This window comes from Ammospiza caudacuta, chromosome 3 (assembly GCF_027887145.1).
Source record: "Ammospiza caudacuta isolate bAmmCau1 chromosome 3, bAmmCau1.pri, whole genome shotgun sequence".
NCBI classification, from domain to species: Eukaryota; Metazoa; Chordata; class Aves; order Passeriformes; family Passerellidae; genus Ammospiza; species Ammospiza caudacuta.
Genome location: NC_080595.1, coordinates 26486368 through 26507220, shown reverse-complemented (window position 1 = coordinate 26507220; position 20853 = coordinate 26486368). Strand labels below are relative to the sequence as shown.

General features: G+C 39.6%; 1 protein-coding gene across 1 annotated transcript in view; it reads right to left on the bottom strand.

The window, feature by feature from the left end:
• Positions 1-20853, bottom strand: part of KCNH1 (potassium voltage-gated channel subfamily H member 1) — a 175546-nt gene that overhangs the window by 56344 nt on the left and 98349 nt on the right. Inside the window, exon 10 of the mRNA XM_058802022.1 lies at positions 15498-15694. Coding sequence (XP_058658005.1) covers positions 15498-15694 — 197 coding nt within the window. The remainder of the gene's footprint in view (positions 1-15497; positions 15695-20853) is intronic.

The window sequence follows — 20853 nt, the reverse complement described above, 5'->3', positions numbered from 1 at the left end:
GCTTCCTCAGGCTCCTGGTTCCAGCCCTGTCCCCTGAGAAGGTGATCCCACAACTCAGAATATTACTTGGTTCATGGAGTGTGAGATGTCCCTCCTGTCTGAAGGGACACAGCTGGTCACCTTCAAAGGCTGCTCAGAAGGTGTGGGGCTCAGCTGCTGGTGGGCAGAGCACAGCAAATCCCACATGCAGAGTAAATCTCAAAGGAAAACATGACCTGGCATTGTGCTCAGGCAGGGGTAGGCATTGAGCATGGTGTGACAAGCCACTCTCAAATCCCACAGTTGCTAAGTGAGTCTGGGGAGTCTCAGCAACCCACAGTTGGCACTCACCCAGCAACCAAGGAGCAGCAGCTCGATCACATGCTGTTTCTCTAAACTGGGAGGCTGCAGGATGCAAGTGTTATATCTATTCTGGTCCTTAAAGCAGCTTTGTCACTCATGCTCACACAGGAGGAGCAGGAGCACCAGGATCAATCATGCACTATGTGGGTACCACATGGAAATACCAACTAAGATTGCTTTAGATGACCACTGGGGCAGAGGCCCAGCAGCACAACCTGTCCAGTGGGAGACATGGGCCTCATACCCATGTCACACAGCTTTTGAAGCAGCATTTTTTACAACAAAGTTTGGTAAATCATGGGACCAGGTTGCCCAGTGAGGTGGTAGATGCCCCATTGCTGAAAACATTCAAGGTTAATTGAATGGGACTCTGGAGAACTGATCTAGTTGACGAGGTCCCTGCTCCCTGCAGGGCAGTCAGACTAGATGATGTTTAAGGGTCCCTCTCATTATTCTCTGAGTCCAATTGGGCCCTGGCTTAAGGATGTGTTATGGTAGCCATAAGACACAATGCAGTGGATAACACCATGGTCTCATGACAGACTTTCTAAGTCTTGGGTACTAGAGCAACTTTGGATACAGACAGGTGAAAAAGGATCAGTAATGTCACCAGACATCTTCATGTTCTTCTGCTGGTTGCTTTAATAATATTCCTTGGAGATCATGAGAGTGTAGATGTTGCTGCATTGCAGCTTCTCCTGTCAGGAAGGAGCAGCAGACAGGCTGTCACATGGGGCAGTCTGAAGGGTTTCTTTGGGGGCCAGAAAGGGGAAAAGTTGGTGAGATAATCTGAGGTTGCTCTTTGTTGTTTTTATTGTGTCCACCTGGTGTAGTAAAACTGAAACACTGAGCTGTCTCTCTCCCCAGTCACCAACTGCTGTCCTATAGCTTTGTGGATCACAGAGCATCAGCTGCTCCATTCATCCAGATTTCTTTCACCCACCTCCATGGAGAGACACCAGATGCTCCACTTGTCTCCTGTCTCTTTCTCTGTTTAACTAGCTTCTCTGCTGAGAGGCTCTCTTGGTACATGCAGCATTCAACAAGGGGAAGAAGGCCAAGCCTGTGTTTCAAGCACCTTTTTTCTGGCCTCTCCTGACAACCCTGTCCTTTGTTTTTGCTCATTCAGCTGCTTTCTTTAGCACACTTGTATGCACTATTAAATACTTACAGGCTGGGTTTTGTTTCAAAGCAGACACAAGGCCCTTAGCAAGACTGCAGCACAAAATCAGTCTGCTCTTCCACTACACAAAGCATAATTTCACATCCTATGCCACGTGCTGCAGACCTTCAAGGGTCTTCTACAAAGAGTACAGCATGACTACAAAATCCTGGTTCCATTCCTCCTTGTCACTGAGGATCACTGTACAAGACAGCAAGTCAATCCTCTATCTTTCAGTTTCCCCTCACATAAGGAGAATAAATCATTCAGTATCTTATAAAAAAAGGAAATAAAGAAATATAGCCCCATATGAGCCCTCTGGATGAAGTACTCCATCTGTATACCTTAAAATGTCCAGAAAAGAAATTCCAACATGTAATAAAATGAAAATATTATTAAAGCTAATTTGGTAGGGGCCTTATAATTCTACAAAGTGTTTTTTCTAAACAGTTCTCTGAAGAGCATGATGGGGTTTGGAAAATCTTACTGATTGGAAAATGTGATGAAACAAGCAATATGCGATATTTAAGGAGATTCTCAGACAGCATACCAAGAAACACCCCCTCAGTATTTTCGAAGTTATGCCTTCAGATCACTAAAAAATATGCTACATAAATGACAGAGCAATTGCAAATTTAGGCAAATTTTATACATTTTGGGAATATACTACCAACCAGAAGCCACAAGTTCTCCGGACTCCCTTCATGGCTGCATCTGCGTTACAGAATGGTTTGGGTATGAATGCTGAAGGTCATTTATGAACTATTTTGACTGTCAAACACAAATGGCCATTTTCAAGGTTGCTGAAAAAGACCACTATAATTCTTTTATGTTACAGGATATAACTGATCCCAAATGACATTCCAAATAAAAGCTTTTCATTATTTCTTCTTCCATTCACTCCATGAACTTGTCATTGGACTAAATGGGAATCTCCTCTTTCAGAAAGGGTATAGGATAATTACTGAGAACATGTAAGCCACAGAAACTTTTACTCCTACAAGATTTGCTGCTTAAGCAATTTGAAAAATGCAGGCAAGGAAAACCAAAGGTTAATATTTCTGGACTACATCAAATTTCTAATGGCAAAACCAATATCCATTTGTTAGAGCTAACATTATTTTCTTCCTCTGTTACTGCTTTGCATCTTAGCATGACCAAAGGTTACAGCATCCTCATATTTCCACTGTAGCCAACCATCTGATCAAGTATGTAATGGAAATCAACAGCAATTTTGTTTTCATTAATCAAGATAATAACTGGCCATAAATAACATCTTTGCAGTTACTGTGAGGTAACAGCAAAACCTTGAAAAACAACAAATTGCACATCTCCCTACTTAGAGGATGACTGCAACGAGCTCACTTCTATAGCACTACAAAGAATGCTGGAATTTACATGACATTTAAATTTTATACTAAATCCAGGCATCAACCTTGAAGGTGGGAGACACAGATGTATCTATAACAGTCAACCTGGGTATAACATTAGATCCTTTTACAGTATTTTGTTTGGATTTGGTTTTTTGTGGGTTGTTTTAAGAATCAAAGTAAAAAAGAAGGTTCTAAAAGGGGAACATAATTCTGTATTTTCACACAAAGACAATGCTTACAAAAGTAAAGCATCTGACGTATTACAAAATTATTGTGGCAGAAATTTTCTTGGATTCTCTGGCATCAGCTGTGTAAATGAATAATGAAAAAAATTTGTTGTGTAGTATATTTATTACAGAGCATATGGGAGAAATGGCCAACCATGAAGTATGTCAGAATGGTGGAAGCACATCCTCTGAAATTTTAACATGGAGGAACGATATGTTTAGATGAATTGCAAGGTAAAGCCAGGTTGGGGAATGCTGGGGAAATGTAGATGTGGTTTGCCAAGTCACAAAGAGTTGGAGAAGTGCATGTGTGGAGTGTTTGCTTTCTGTGTTTGGAAAAGACCCCAGGAGATGGCAACAAAAAGAAATACAAAGGTATATATGGTGGTATTACAGTCCAAACACTTCTTTAATTGAGTATTGGGTTTTCACATTCATAATGCTGTACTAATTAAAAATGGATTTAGCAGACTGAGCCCCTGATAAAAACCTGGTGAAAACATTGTGCATTCTCGCAGCTGCATAGAGAGACAATGGGTTTGGACCTGTGGTTAATTATGATCCCTTCATGTCCAGCTGCATGGCTGCTTGTGGATAGTGAAATTCCCATTCCAAGTCCTGTAAGGACAGCACTTGGGCACACTGAGTATACTCAGAGTAGCCCACCACTGTATATATATGTGTATATATGTGTATATATATAGTGTGTGTGTCCTTATATTTTTATCTATACACATATATAAACACATAAGATGCTGAAGTTCACACCCCATTTTGTAATGTAAAAAGCAAAAGAGAAAATTAATTGGAACAACAAAAAATGCCACTATAAGAGGGAGAATACTGGTATTTTCAAGTGGAGCTAAGACTCCTCTGCAGTCTGCTAATTTAGAAAAACATACTCAAAAAAAAGCTTAGTACATTCACTTGTATAGGGATTTTACATTCTACATCAGTGTCACATTTCTGTTTGAAAATCTGAATTCAAACAGATGTTTGACATAGCACATAACAAAGTGCACTTCCTTTTGAGGAAGGAATCATACACAGTTTGAACAAAAACCCAGTTGCTGGCTGCAAAATTAACACCAAATAAGAGGGGATGATTTGTGATCCTACTCTCAATGTATTTCTCAAAGTTCTTACACTGAGGCACAGCCCAACACACTCCTTAACACTTGACTTTAGCTGAAGGAACAGTTGGTAGCCACAGTTCCAGCAGATGACTGGCAAGGTGCCCTATGCGGTTTTGTTTGCAATTGGTTCATTCCCATGATGGCAAAGTGTGCTGGATTTCAAACTCAGAAACTCTCACAAGGCCACGCCTGGTTGTTACTTCACTTCAGAGGCAGAATCAAACACTCCAAAGCCTGGAATGGCAGCAGCCTGTAGAGCAGGCTGACATCAGACACCCAGGTACCTGTGTGACTTCTGGCAGCAGGCCTGAGGCTGAGCAGTGTGGCACGCTCCTGGCTGCTCTACCCCAGCAAGATGCTCATCCAGAGGCAGCTCAAAGGCTGATTCTCAAGGATGGACACAGGAAAAACATCAGCTGTCTACCCACATAGGTTAGTTTGACCTCTCAGTGTTTGCAGTCAAACTGGGAAACTCCTTTGGTTCACACAAAATCTTAAGAGGATTCTTTTTTGTTGCATTTAAGGTGAACTACTTCTTCTATGCCCATCATGTGGCACAGCAAATAGAGCCCTCAGAGGAACTGTGGAGACCTGGCTGAGGCACACAGAGAAGAGAAGGACCTCCTTTGTCTCACTGACCAAAAGCTCATAGTTATGATAAAAAGTCTCAACATTTCAGCAAGAAAACAGGAAAGAACATTTCAGCCAGAAAAGAGGAGCTGGAAGAAGCCTTTGGTCTGGAGCAAGGATCACAAAGTCTCTATACAACCTAGCTGCAACCTCCAGAGCTTAGTTTCTTCTGCTTTCCTTTTTTTTTGTTTGTTTGTTGTCCCATAGGGAGCAGTTATTTCAGCTTTCATTGCAGTGCCAAAAAGGATCAATTGGATCACTTAGATCATAAAGTTTGATTGCTCAAACATGTAGGTTGGCCAATGTAACTCAGCTTTCATGTTGCACAGTTATCTGCATTTTCTCTCCTTCATGGAGTACCTTGAACAGGTTGTGTTTGGATCTGCAGTCATATGAGTTCAGCCCTTAGTGACCCTAGAGGAGACCAGAAGGTCAAAGCTGTTATGCCAGGAAATCATTTCCTTTAATAAGTTTTGTCCTGGACCCAGCTGCTTCCCAGACCAGAAAAAATCATTTTTAGAAAAAATGGAGGGTATCAAGTCACTGTTCTGTCATTTGCTTGGTCAGTAGTGCTTCACAGTGAAGCACCAGGTTATACCAAAACATAAACCCACTAGGCCACAGAGGTTACCATGACATTAACATAATTAGTGCAATTATAATACATGATAGAATGTGACACACACATGCAAAAGAGCCTGGGTAGCAACATGAATATATTAGAGTGTGTGACATTGGACTTACTTGGGAGCTTCAGCAGTAAGTCAGTCACTGCACAAATACACACACATATATATATATATATATATATATATATATACGCACACACACACTCTTATGCACAGATAGAGATGGCAGGCACCAAAAAATCCTTGTACCTTGTTTTTTAAATTGGAAACACAGAAAAATTTTCAAACTCTCGCCATTCAGTCACAGTAAGCAGATGATTGCTTTGGAGAAAGGGTAGGAATTCCTTGAATTCCCCTGGAAAGTCCCTTCTTTGCAAGCTTGGTGGAGGGTTGGACTAAAGGACCCCATTCCACTTGACTGTGAGCAGGTGGTGGAGCGCACGCGCATACTGAACACACCATGCAGACAGACTCCACATATTGCACATCTACTTCTCTAAATCAACACATTAGTAAGGAAAAGTATGAGTTTGAAATTGGGATTAATCCTTCCTTTCACTCTTTTCACTAGGAAGACTGGATTCCCAGACTGTGTAAGAGCAGCTAAACTCTTTTGGATTATTGTCTTCTGTCCCTGGTGGTGGGCCAACATTTAGAACTTCCTCAGTTCCTAGGAAATGCATTTTCTATTTTAAAAAGGCTTGGGGGAGCTATTCTGGGGAATCCTCATTCACTCTGAATAACTTTTCTCTGTATTAAAATTATTTCTATGCTTTAGTCTATGTGGGTGGAGGAGGGTAAAAATCAAAGTAAAGCATTTTCTTCTGTTGGGATAAACAAGTTGGTGTGGGTGTGTGTCTCATGTTTAAATGAGACAAAACCTTTTTTTAACGTCAACTTTCTATTACTCATCTGAAAATACCTTCACAAAAGCCAAATGTGTCTTTTTTAAGGATTAAAACAGTCTGAAAACAAATTTTATTTTAATTCACTATCAACCTTGTTAAGGGCATTTTTCATCTACTCAAAACAGCTTTCTCATTTATAGAAAAACTTTAAGGACACTTGACAGATTTTTAAAAAGTCAGAATTTTTTATTTTATATTTAAGACTGAGTATTTTATGGGTCACTGATAAAAAAACATTTCAAAGACATTTCAAGCAGGTCTCCTCAAAATGTGATAAAAACAAACCAAGCATCAATTCAGTTTCTGGATTGATGAATGAAGTGCTTAACTCCAATTTCTGGCTGACCAGAACTCTTTCTGTTCACTGCATTTTCCTTCCAAGTACTGACATAGAATTGGAATGTCTTTATTGACTTAACATTGACATAGTTTTCCATGTTTTCATGTTTCCATGTGTTTTTCTGTTAGAAAACACATTGTCAAACAGTCAGAATTCTGGGCTTACAAATTTAGTCAGCACAAATTTAATTCCTAATTCAGTGATCAGAGTGCAAATGATAGTTAAGAATTTAGTGACCAGCATGGGAAAACCTATAAATCTACAATAGCACAGAACAGGAAATATTCTCTTAACTGAAGATAACTAAGGCAGTTATGGTTTTAGCACCAGCTTCATAAAAGAATCATATTCTTCCATTTTAAGGTGATTTGGAAGCTGAATTTCACCCATACCAGCTCTTCCATCAATTTTATTGATGATTAAATATCTAAATATCTAATATCTATTGACGACTGCATTGCTTTTAATGGGATTTGCTAGTGAAAGGCCTATCAGAACTTCAACACCTCAATATTTCTATGAAGAAATACACAGCTTGCTCTGCATGGCATACTAAGTTACTTCTTTATAACAACTGTGCAGACATTATACTACAGCACCTAAATGTATGAAAATTACTCATTATTCATAGTAGCAGAAGGCATCTCAAACATGTGATGAATTCATTAAATCAGTTTAGAAGGGATTAGTCATTTAAGAGCATTCTGAAGAAGCATTTTGCTACTTACCTGCAGAGCTTTATCTAAGCTAAAATTTACATGACAACATAGCATGCAGTGAGTAACAGAACAGCTTTGTTGTGTGGTTTGGGTCTGTGTGGTGAGGGTTTGATGGCAGACAGGCTGCAGAGGTGGCTTCAGTGAGAAGGCACCAGGACCTGTCCCTGTGTAGGACCCAGCAAGTTGTGGTTTGCTCCAAGGCTGACCTGGCTGAGCCCATCAGCAATGGCAGCAGCACCTCTGTGGTAACACATTTAGGAAAGAGTAAAAAAGCACTGCTGCACTACAGCAGCTGAGAGAGAGAAGTGAGAACATGTGAAAGAAATTCTGCAGACACCACGGTCAGAGAAGAAGGAGGGGGAGGAGGAGGAGGCACTCCAGGGGCTGGAGCAGAGATTTTCCTGCGACCCATGGTGATGACCATGGTGGAGACTGTGGAGCTGCAGGTTATCCCCTCTGGCTCATGGAAGCCCATGGTGGAGCAGACATCCACCTGCAGGCACTGAGGGGGCCTTGAAGGAGCAGGTCCTCTGGCCAGGACCTGTGGCTCCCCAAAGGATGCATGCTGGAGCAGCTCCTGAAGGACTGCTCCCCCTGGAAGGGACCTGCACTGGGAAGTTCCTGAAGAACTGCTGCCTGTGGGAAGGGACATACATTGGACAAGTTTGTGAGGGACTGTCTCCCATGAGAGGGACCTCATGCTGGAGCAGGGTGAGTGTGAAGAGAAAGGAATGGCAGAGAACAAGCATTATGAACTGACCACAGCCTCCATTCCCCACCTCCCTGTACTGCTCAGGGGAAGTAGACAGAAGACTTGGGAGTGAATTTGTGCCTGGGAAGAAGGGAAAGAATGAGCAGAAAGCGTTTTTTAGATTTTTTCTTATCTGGCGTTATCCCACTCTGATTAATTTGTAATAAATGAAATTATTTGTTTTGCCCTTGATGGCAATTGGTAAGTCATCTCCTTGTCCTTATCTCTCAACTCATAAACTTTTCATCTTATTTTCCTCTCCCTGTTCTGTTGAGAAGGGGGAAGTGATAGAGAGGCTTGGTGGGCACCTGGTAATCAGTCAAGTCGCAACCAGCCTTGGTGGTAACCAGCCAAGGTCAACCCACCACAGTGTTTTATACTTCCTAGTCAATTATGTTTTCTACTGTACACACACATCCTCACTATGTAAACTATTTGTCTGTAGCCAGATCTTCCTCTCCCTAGGGCTCCAGGCCATAAGCATTAAATAGAACAGAAACAAGTTTACAATTTTGGAACTTTTGGAAAATAGATAATGGAGTTACTTTGGCTTGAACACAATCACATGCATCAACAATCACTGTAGGTGTATGAATGTTAAAAGCTTGCAGCTCATCAAATCCTCTCTAAGGGTGGGTGGTAATGCTTTACCTGAAGGGGTCCAACAAACTACAGAGGAGGAAGAAATCCGAGGTCCTGCTGAGAGCATAAGGCTTCAATTCATTGACAGACATAGCACTAAAATCATCCACAGAAGATGTGCAAACTTTATGACACACACAGTGCCTCAGAGCATTTTCAGTACAGAGTGTAAAGTCTATTTGACCAAAAATCTGAGGGCCAGCAAGACAGTTCTCTGTCAGAGATAGGAGTTAAGATGTCCAAGGCCAGAGAAAAGATGCAGAAATGCATTATGGAATCTAATAATGATGAACCAGAATAAAATACATTTTGTTTAGACTGACATAAAGAAACTGTGTATACAAGAGTATCCGACTCCCTGAACCGCTTTTAAAAAGCAGCATGGGAAAGAACACAATGCTTAACTGTTAATTTACATTTGGACAGGTTTTTTGGAAATTGACAACTTTGCCTCCTTGGGAATTTGGCATAATTCACAAGTCACAGGCCCTTCCAGACATCTCAGTCATGTCCAATGTCCTCAGTTTTCAGTGCTGTAAGATGCACGCCAGTCAAACATCAAAATCCTCTTCCCACAGGATTTGTGGGATTGTTTTGGTGAGTACAAACACAGGAGAAAGAAGCAGGCTGTCAGTTTGACCATTATGAAATCCATCATCAAATGGGACAAGATTCTAAAATTAAAACCTTTCTCTTCTCAGTGTAAGAAAGCTTTGTTGAAACCTTCCAGCAATTCTGGCTTTTGTGTACCAGAAAAAATTCTGGGATACCATTTTGAACCTCCATCATGAAAAAGAATTTTAAAACTTGTCATGTGAAAAGGCAGAATATAAGGCCATGGACTGCCCCTTTGAAAACAAACTGCTTCCAATACCCACTGAGATTTAAAATCAGGGTTTGAGGCACTCCTAGCTGAAATGTAGGATTTGAGAGAGGTTCTCTCTCTAGTTAGAGCTTACACTATCAAAAGAAGAAAGATTAAGCTAATGCTGAAGAGGAAAGCACAATTACATTTCAAAATTGCTTTTTGAAAGAGATGCTGGGAGTCCTGTCCACTGGCACAGTTGGAATACCATAGAATACACACACCTCTAAATGTACAAAAGCAAGTACTGTTACACTGCCAAGGAGAGAGACTATTCTGTTACAATCACTGCTCTCTCAAGCATGTTCAGACTAGGAGCTTTGGCTCTAACTCACTAAATCATGTTTGATTTGTAAAAATGCAGAATATTCTTTGCCACTTTCACTCCAACAAAATCCCAGTAACATACCTAGATCCTACTGCCCTCCTTCTTTTATATTAGGATACAAATTTCAGCTTCTGGGAAAGCTACTTGCGCTTTCTATCATGACACTCCAAAGTATTCAGAATTAGTCATTTAATCTCTATCCAGGCTAAAATGGCTTACTAGAGAAATCTCAGCTTAATAAATTATGTATTAGAATTCTCCCTTTTATGTAGTGTGAGCAGACATTTGAGCTATAACATCATTTATGGCTGCAGCAGAATGAAATGAACAAATGCAGGGTGGTACAACCCAGTGGAAGTTAATATTGGTCACAAAGCTCGTGCACATGGAAAGAAGCAACTGCCAAAGCCAGAACATTTGCCAAAGGCCTTTCCCATTCTTACAGACAGCAAACTTGCATCCCACCACAAGCCAAAGACTTGGTAGCTATGGAGGAAAACTTGCACCCCACCACAAGCCAAAGACAGGTAGCTATGGAGGAAGCTTATAAGCTTATCGTCTTATAGCTCTACCAACCTGGAGCTATGATAACCAGTTTGGAAACCCAGAAGTGTTTAAATATTTGGTGGGAACAACCAGATCTCTTCCATCCAGCCTGTGAATCCTGCTGCCCTCCCAGCTTGCAGCATTTCCTTTGTCCAGCATACCTTTCATGAGGGTGAGTTTGTCACTTGACTATCCCACAATACCCCCAGTGTCTACACTCTGGTTCCCCTCAAAGATTCCAAAAACAGAGAGAAACACCAAGTTAACCTGCTGCTTTAATTTCAGAACATTATTACAGCAAGTATTGCTCTGAAAAACCTCTCTCAGTTTCCTTTCAGCTGCTAAGTCTTCAAGTCCAACACACAGCACCCACAGACACAGACTGCAGTTTCAGTTTCCTAGGAGGGTGGAAAGTGAGATGCAGCAGATGATTATCCCCCTGTTCCCACTTAGATGAACATTTCAGTGACTGGCAGCAGAAGGAGTTAATTAAAGGTCTGCTTTCTCCTTTCCTTTAGGAAAAATAAGAAGTTTTCTAAGTCTGAGCTCCACTCTGAGGTAACTAGACAACTAATAGCTTCAGGAGGGATTTTAGTCACTTGAGGAAACTGCTCAGGAAGTCACCTGACAGCAAGCTGACACTTTCAGAAAAGAGGATATTTCACTGGCATTTGCTGAGAAAGTGAGTGAAAGGAAAGTGCTTTCACAGCACAGACAGGGACAATAATGACATGCCAGGCACAGAGCACTGGAAACTTCTCCCTTGGCCACAAAGTCTTTAAGTATCACAGGCAGTAACCTTTTACACCTGCAGGTCTGTTCTATGGAAGGCATAGAGGGGATACACAGACCAGAGGTGTCCTGCCCTCCCAGCCCAGCTCAAACCACATTCAAGACAAGCATGAAGAACAGCACAAGGCGTGTTGCCTTTTACTTTGCCTAAATCCAGCTCTAGGTTCAGCTAAGGTCAAGACCAACTGAGCAGTCTGGGTGCCTTCCAATGTACCTGCATGTTTGCTTATTTCTGTCACAGCCATCAGCAGAAATGCTGCGAAAAGAGTTTTAGCAGGTTTGTTTTTACCCCAACTGGCTTCAGCAATGGTATTGAAACAATTAGATCAGATTGGATGTTTGTAAACAAGCCAATGCCATATCCACTGCAATCAGTGATATGTTGACAGATGTTAATAGTGTTACACATGCTACCCTTTAAATCAGAGCAGCAATTGATTTTCTTTTACTGGCACATGGACATGGTTGTGAGGAATTTGAAGGATTGTGTTGTATGAACCTGTCTGATCATTCTGAATCCATCCATACAAAAAAAAAAAAAAAAAAGCGTACAAAAGCTGAAAGATTTGACAGCTCCAATTAAAGAAGATGGTGGATCCTGGTTAGATGACTTGTTCCAAGAATGGAGCTTTGCACCTTGGCTAAGGGAACTTTGTAAGATAGGTCCATATGTGTTGGGTGTTTTGGTCGTTATATTAGTAGTAATACTGTGCATACTTCGGTGTGTGCGACAAATGATGGACAAAACTATCAAAGTTTTTATCAAAGAGAGAGGTAGGAAATGGATTCACAGAGAGCTCTCAAAATCTCACAGAGATGGTGGATGAAGGTGTAGACATGGAGGAAGGTTTTGAATTAAGGCCTTGGAATCGAGACTTTTTTGAACAATGACTTGTAATTGTTATTTATGCCCTTTGAACGAACTGGACTTCCACAGCATTAAAATTGCTGTGTTGTGATATAGCAATGCTTAGTGCGAGCAAAAAGATGCTTTAAGTAAGTAATAAGCAGATATACTATAATAAAGCTACAAAATGCAAAGTAGCAATAAATGAAACAGTTATGAAGGTTTCTTTTTAGGTGAACTGAGAGGGGGAATTGTGGGAATCCATAAAATCAGAGGGTCTTGGGAAATCTACAAAAGGCAGGTCTCAGAGACAGTAGAACTGTGATGAGAGCTAAGCAGCAGCCATGAGATAGGTCAGCAGAAAAATTATGTAAGAAGTAGAAAAGTAAGGACAAATACAACAATGGTCTGTATATTAACACTTGTCTAGAATAACTCCCTAAGCTACAGAAAAGTTATCTAGCAAGATGTTAGGAAGCTCTAAACTTAATAATGGAGCTCTGTGCATTGTATCTTAAGGCTTACAAGTAGGTATTGTATTCAAAGTAAGCAGGCATTGTTTTAACCAAAGGTACGTGAGCTTATAGTGGTTGGATAGAACTACTGTCAAACTGCTTTTGCTTTGTGTGATTGGTCAAAAAACTTATAAAGCAAGTTGTAACATTAAGTTCTTTGTCTGCTGCCTGTGATGTGAGCTGCTGGCACCTTCCCATTGTCATAACCCTGTAATGAGACTGATGTCGGAAAATCAAACAGCTCAAGGCACGTTCCTGGCAGTCCCATCCCGTTGGTGATTTGTACATAGACCCCGGCCGGGGATAAAGCTGAGTGAAACCAGGCTACAAAAAAAATCACCCAGCCCTGCATAGTGGCACTCAGTACCACAACCAGCTACAGGCATATGTGCCCTGAAGATGGGGACACCTCACAGGAGTAACTGAGCCTAGAAATATAAGATCTTTCTGAAAAAAAAAAAATCCCCAAAGCTGCTTTTTCATGTATTTGGAATCTGTATTAATATATTTGGGAGGAATATACAGTATCTATGTTTCAACTAATTGAATGCTTTTGGAGCCAGAGATGGAACTGTTTATTGAAATGAAAAGTGTAATTCTGGTATTTATACTCTAAAGGATATGCAATACATCACAAATGTAACCAACAGAAGGTACCAGTTCATCTTAATTCTACAAAATTCCATTTGCAGAAATAGACCAGAGAAGTGTTAGAAGCGACAGGCTGGGGAGCTATTTCTATAAAAAACCAAATCACAGATATTTAAACCAGAATAAATTCTAAATTCTAAAAAGTTGCCTTTTAAAGTGCATCACCTCAGATTGCTAAAGTATTGTACCTTCCACGCATTTCCAAGAGCATATATGATTCACATTATTTAACATTTGCATTCTGATTGCAATCAGCCTTCTTTTAATAAAATAGTGTTACAGTCTGCTAACTTAGAACCATCAAATTCTCACTTCCATTATCAATCAATGCCACTTTTCTGCTGACTGCAACTCAATTAAAATCCAATTATTTAAATAACTGGATGGAAATTGCTATCATAAGATGTACATTTTTATTAGGAACATTTTGTATAGAAAATTGACAGCACAGAATTACTGATGCTACAGTTAAAAAATGCTTCATAACCTGGGCTGGGAAAAGCAATGCTAATAAATATGGAGGGACAGTGGCACTACTGGAGTAGGTATTTGATTCTAAAGCTGGGCCTTTTGGCTCAGATCAGGTCAAAAATAATTGAATTCTGCTAGCATTACTATGAGTTTTGAAAAAGTTGGGCCTTCTAAGCCTCAAAGCTTGCTATTTCTACAGATTTTTGAGAAAGAAAAAGGTAATTATATATTCTGAGAGCATCTTACCACATTAGCCACAGAGTTAATTATAAAATATGTCAGTCATTGATACTGATTCTTGAGGTGACAGCAATGTCAAATTCCTTCATTTATTTTATTTCTTACATTAACTAAGACCGAGTAAGGAGCTGTTTATTAACAGGACATCTCTCTTAATATGCTTGCAGCTGTGTACCTTCACTTGAAAAAAACTACTTAGGAGGAAATCCCCAAGTAAAAATTTGCTTCTTAGTTTTTAATCACATCAATTTTCTACCAGAGCTCTGATTTATTTCACCAAAGTGTGGATCACACATTCTTCTTTCATCCAACACTAAAAGGCTGAACTCTTTTATACTGATAACATATGGAGATAAAAAATACCATCATACTACTTTACTTTCTGTATGCCAATTCTATATATTAAAAAAATCTTTAAAAATGTCCAGTTGAAAAGTGTAATCTTATAAAATAGATTTAAAATATTAAAAGATTTCTCTTTTTTCAGGTCTAATTATCTAGGACTCACTTGGCACCTGGAAATTACAATAGAGAATCATTTTTAGGAACAAAAAAGTTTCCTATCAAACATATTTCTTTAGCTGATCACAAATACCCCTATAAAGCAAGTACAGGTTCTCTAATGTATTTCTTTTCAGCGTAATATTATTGTCTTCTACCTTGCATCATAAAATCCTATCATCTGCATTATACCCACTACTATTTTAATAAATTTCTGCAGAGGTTGTTCACTGAAGATTACACAGAGGATTTAAACTGGGCTATTAGATTATGATTACATGCATTTGACAAAATAACTTGAAACGGCACACAACAAGGAATGAAAAGAGCCAAAAAATCAAGGATAAGAAAATGTAAATATTATAGATAAGCAAAGTCATTCCAAAATGTGATTTATAATAAAAGAAACAACTCTTGATAGAATGTCGTGTTCATATTACTTTTCCATCATGTATACTGTACTTGACTTTTCTTCTATATATTATATTTTATATCTTCCCTGTCATTTTCCTTGTGATTTCAGGCAACATCTCTAAAATATTTTTAGATGCTTTACAAACTGAAGTTGCATTACATAGTGAACACTGTTTATCTCAAGTGCATGACAGTTTTCATAGATGCTGGAACCGGTTTACCTCCTGGAAATGTATAATACTTTCACATACATACAGTCTAGCTCCCTCTGAAGCTAGCACTGGAATAAATACTCAGAGCCTTTTGACTCTATATGCCAGCAGGGTATCCCAGGCAAGCTCTGAAAAGTCATCTTATAAAAGGGTGCGCAAGAAATTCCAGAACTCAAGTGATTCCATTTTTTTCATGCAGACAGTCCTTAAAAGTGAGATAATTTACATGATGCATGTTAAAATCACAGCTACTTACCCTTTTTCTCAAATTGTAGGTCAAAATGAGATTTCTGGAGAAGGAGTGTGAAAAGGCAGTGTAGAATTCCAGCACTTTCTGCAAGGCATCCCTTTTAATCACATGCAGATCACAGTAAGTCAAAGCCCTCACATTAGCACACGACTGGGCGAGAGTCGACTCCTTCCAGAACACATCACCAAAAACATCTCCTTTGCCTAAAGAAAATCAACAGCATTGCTTTCATTAACAGCACTATTTCCATCAAAAATATAAAAGAACAGACATCTCATTCATGCAGTCCAGTTTCTTCTGCTTTTGCACTCAGGAAAAAAAAACTGTCAGGGAAAAAACCAACTTTGAAATATTTAACTGATAACTTTTTTCCATTATCTTTTTCTTAATTAAAACAGCCTACAAAACTTCATAAGAATAAATCATACTTTAAAAGAGTTCTATGTGACAAGTCTCCTTTAAATATCAGTAAAGGTCTTTTTCTAAAAATCAAGAAAAGTGCTTCATTCTCGGTGCATATTTTCTTATGATCCCTTTCAAAGAAATTAATTAAGAGGAAATGGTTTTTCCCTTCCTCCTTTTAACTGTCACACAAAGGATCTGTTTCTTACATCTGTGTTGTTGATTTTTCTTTATCTGGCTAACATTTACCCACTGTTGTGTCAATAAAATCATCCTGTATCACACATCAGTACAGCTACAGTCTGCAGCTAAACTGAGTCCAAACCAAGAAGAGTACAATTAGTTATCCCCAAGATAACAATGGCAAGGCATGAAAGTTCAGCTGTTTCTCACTGGAAGGAAGCAAAGAGCCATTTCCTCACACCCTTCCCATGTGCATGTCTGTATGAGCTTGGGGCAGCAGTGAATACTGTGGGATACTGCAAGGATGGCATTTGCACCAGTCTGGGCACTACAGTGCAGGGCATGTACACCAAAATCCAGATGAGGAGCGATCCTGAAATTGTCAGGACTTAACTGGCTGAACCCCATTTCAGGCTGGGCACAAATGGACTGTGTAGGAGAAAGTTACAAGTTTATTTACAAGAGTAATGGTCTTTTTCCCCTCTGTTTTCCAATACATAATGCCAACAAAAAAGGAATTCACTTGTGACCTTGATAATGAAAAGCTATACTTTCCTTGTTTTGAAATTAGTTTTCCTCCCAAACTTCTGCTGTGCTGTATCATCACTGCCCATCTCTCTAAGGACCAACGACATGGAAATACATTCCTATCTATCAAGTTTTGATAGGAATGGTCCATTGTCTTAAAAGTAATACCTTGCCCATAGCAATTCTTAAATCCAAAGCATCAAAATATGTATTAGTTTACTGACTTCACCCAGGTTCTTTTAGATTCCTTCCCTAAATAAATCATCATTTTTGAAAGCCTATATAAAGTCAAGAGAACTATCATGAGTAAAGAGTTCAGAAAGAAAACTTCTAAATATAACTCAATATTGCCATCTCAGTCCTTCAACTGTACTTCCACCCTTACCTAATCTCTTCCACTAGATGATAAGCACTTTTTCTTTGGGAAAAAGCTATCAGCTTGATGTTAAACTACCCTGAATTGCAATAAGTTGTTATTAACTCTGATGTGTTCCCAGTCTTACTCAGAAGACCTACACCATCCACCTCACATGGATCAGTTTAGATCCTGACTGCTTTGGACTTTATTTTAATTTTAAATGTGTCTATACACTGAAACCACCTGTTGTGTTACCACATTTTTCACAAAACTAGGCAAAGGCACCATAAAGATAACCTTTCTTTCACCTCTAGTCTCTTGCATAGGACAATGCCAACATCTGGAAAGAGTACAAAAGCTTCATATCACCAAGTATGGTGGTAATACCACAGACCAGTAAACACCTTTTCTTTTTAATAGCAATGACTTTTCACATTTTCAATTATTTGTATGGTTTCTGTTAGCAGATACATTAAAAATGGCTAAAGAAAAAAATCTTCCATGCAGTTGAAACAGATCATCTACAAGGCTTTCAGACAAACACACAATATATTCAAAACTGAAATGAAACAATTTTTACACCCCATAAAAACCGATATGCTTCACTGGGTAAAAATGGATTGTTTGCCTTTGGAATAAATATGCTTTTATTCACAATCTTCCAGGCAATTAGCTAAACAACTGTTTTAATTAACACTCTAGAATCTATCAAGCATTGAATTGTGCCATCACTGATGAGCAACAGTAAGAGCTGCTAGTCCAAGCACAAGGGAGAGGAATTCTAACTCATTTCTAAGAGCATTGCTTAACATCTCCAGACAAGTTTCCCTACCCTAAAATGACAGCCATTATGTTACTGCCTCACAGTAATGTGATAAATAATTAGCACAATCCAAGCACAAACACCACGGTGCTGCTGTGCCTACCTTGGAAATGAGGTACAACAGAAGATAGTTATATCTTACTCTTCTTGGGGAATTTAATTCTGCTTTTCTCATAACACAGACACAATTTTGTCCCTCACTTGTGGCAGCAACCACAGTTTCCCTTCACTATTTTTAACTCTTCCATCTGAAAAAATCTCCCTCCTGCAATGTCCTGCTGCCTCCCATTAGAGGCAAGAGGAGCAGAGGAAGGAGCTGGGTCTGCTGGGTGCCTGCTGAGCCAAACCAGAGAAAACCAACACATGAGCGACAAACTCAAGTCAGATCACAGAAGACCCTGCTTTTAAGAAACAAACTAAAAAACCAAAAGAAATTGTGCTCTTTTATTAAAAAACTTCCTAGAAGTTAACAGCCAGTGATCTAGCTGAAAACGAATCCTACACTGTACTTGAGTTTCCAAAGCAAGGCACATGCAAGCACCTCATTGCTTTATTTCTGTCAAGTCCATTTTCTAAATGATGTGTACCAAAAGTATCAAATTTGATTGCCAGATTCTTAAAAAAAAACTTGTTTGGCATTTATAGAAAAATGAGGGGGGGAAGGAGCAGTAGAAATCTACACAGCAAGGAGGAATTAAAATTCCACCCAGGATTACCTGCACTCCATTAGAACAATTAGCCTCTTATGCATAATAAGGAATTGCATACCATCTCCCTTTGTCTATATGTTCTCCACAAAGTAAGATCAACCCCTGTGGGAAAAGGAATCAAAAAAAAAGGGGAGGCAGACTAAGTGGGTGTTTTATCAAAACCATCTGTAGTTGGAAAGCAAGAAGGGTATGGTGATACTTCTGAGGCAGAAGGTGCTTGGCAAAGTCCAAGGGCTGCCTTAAAGAACCTGAGCCAAAAGCCTCTTTTTATACATAACTCCAGGCTTTAGGTATTTCACCTTACCTTTGAAAAAATATTAAAAAGCCAGAGAAATGCAGATGGCCATTTGTTTGTCAGTACTTTGCATTTCTCATTCCCAGCTTGCTGAATTCCAGATGTTTGCCAGGAACATTATCTGTCAATCACACTTAAAGTGGATGATCTAAGCTTTTACCATCAATCATTCATATTCCCTGCTGGATTTATGGGCTGAGGACATTTTCCACCATCAGCTCAGCATGCATTGGAAAGCCAAACAGTTTTCTGCCTTTTATGTTTCCTTGTTTGTTTTAATTATAATAACAAGTCCCCAAACCCAGATATATTTAAACTGTGAAGAAATATTATATAAAACTGTGTGTTTCCATCTTTATTCTTCCCCAGTTTCTTCTCTACATCAAACTTGCTGTTTATCTTACAAGTGAAAAGATGATTTCTCTGTTCCCACTGCCAATTCAGCCTGAGTCAGGCATAAGGCCAGGCCACATCCTGAAAGCAGCACCAGTGGTGAAGATCTGATTACTGCAGCTTAGTCAGGTGCTCTCCTGGTTCTGAGCAAAGAACCTCTCACATTACAACTGAACTGCCTTGATACCACAACAACTCTTGGCCTTTTCACTCTTACAAGGGGAAAGACTGAGAGCTCTTCTCTCAGGCAGAAGATACTCTACTCCAAAAAAACATGACTCATGTGGAATACGTGTTTGGCTGACAACTTTTGGGTTCTGGGTGTCTGGAAGTGCTGGTGCAGTTTTGGTGTGATAGCTGAAGATGAAGCTATGGATTCATGTATTGCAGGTCTTCCAAGTCAGTATGGATTTTGAAGGCATTCAGATGAGCCCATGGATTTTCAGTACATCAGACAAAATATTCATGTTTGAGCCATTCTCAAAGCAATAGTAATCATTTTTACAGCAGCAACTAGTAGAATCTAGGTCATGTCCCCTCCCAATTTGCCTTCATCTGCATGTTTGAACAATAGAATTAGACCTGACAGTGTCAGCAGATACAAAGATCAGACAGAATGACCAAATATTGCTTATGGTTGAGCAGCGAATGACCAGACATTGCTCACTTCAGTGGCAATGCAGTACCAAGCATATCTTGGCAATCAGGTGTTTAGCAAACACATCTGTGATCCTGATCCACAATGATTTTCCCAGCGCAGCTCCCCAGAGCCCCCACACTGGCCTGCACCCTCAGGATTGCTCTCCACCTCCAAGCAGTGGGAGACACCAACTGCTATAAAAGCAAACACACAGATTTTCTAGGGTCAAACTCCCCCTGTGATCCTCACATGGTTTTTTGGCTTCAACTGAAAATCCTTCCCTTCTCTCTTCCCTCATTTCCTCCAAATCTAAAGCATGCAATTTAAACCTTCCCACTTTACAGGGAGAAGAAAGATTCAAGGAAAGTAAAGATAACAGAGCAAAAGTAATTTTCCCTCTTGGTGCATTAATGCAACAAAACCTGGCAGCCAGAAAAAAGCAGAGCTACCATTTGGCAATGAGGTGGAATATTCAGTGTCTGTCCTGCAGATAAATTGCACAACTTGACAGCCACTCAATAGCCACAGTCGGGCTCTCCAGCACAGTACAGCCAGCAGGAGATGATGCATGGAAGTTGTTTGCTGCTTTGGATTCTCTTAAGATTTCTCAAGTGCAAACTGAGACATGTAATGAAAAGTGAATGACCAACTGCACTGCAGAGAATATATTATTTGTCATTAACCGGAGGTTTCAACTACTCCTTTCCTCTAATTAGACCTCCAAAACTCCTGAGTATCTTTGCCACAGAAACCAAAGCAAGTGTTACAGAGGTAACAAACTGAAGTTGCTCTTTCAGTGATTTGCCTGGTTCATGAACAGAAACACAGAGTATCTGTTTATGCTGTAAACCACAGTCTGGCAACATTTTGCAGACAGTTTACTACACAACTGCATCAGTTTTCTCTGCTGAAACACATTACTCTACAGATAAAATAAAAAAAAGATATTTTAGAGATGAGTAGCAACAACATGATTAAGTTACTGCTAAATTTTCTATTATTGTTGCTGTAATTAAGGTGCTTATTTGTC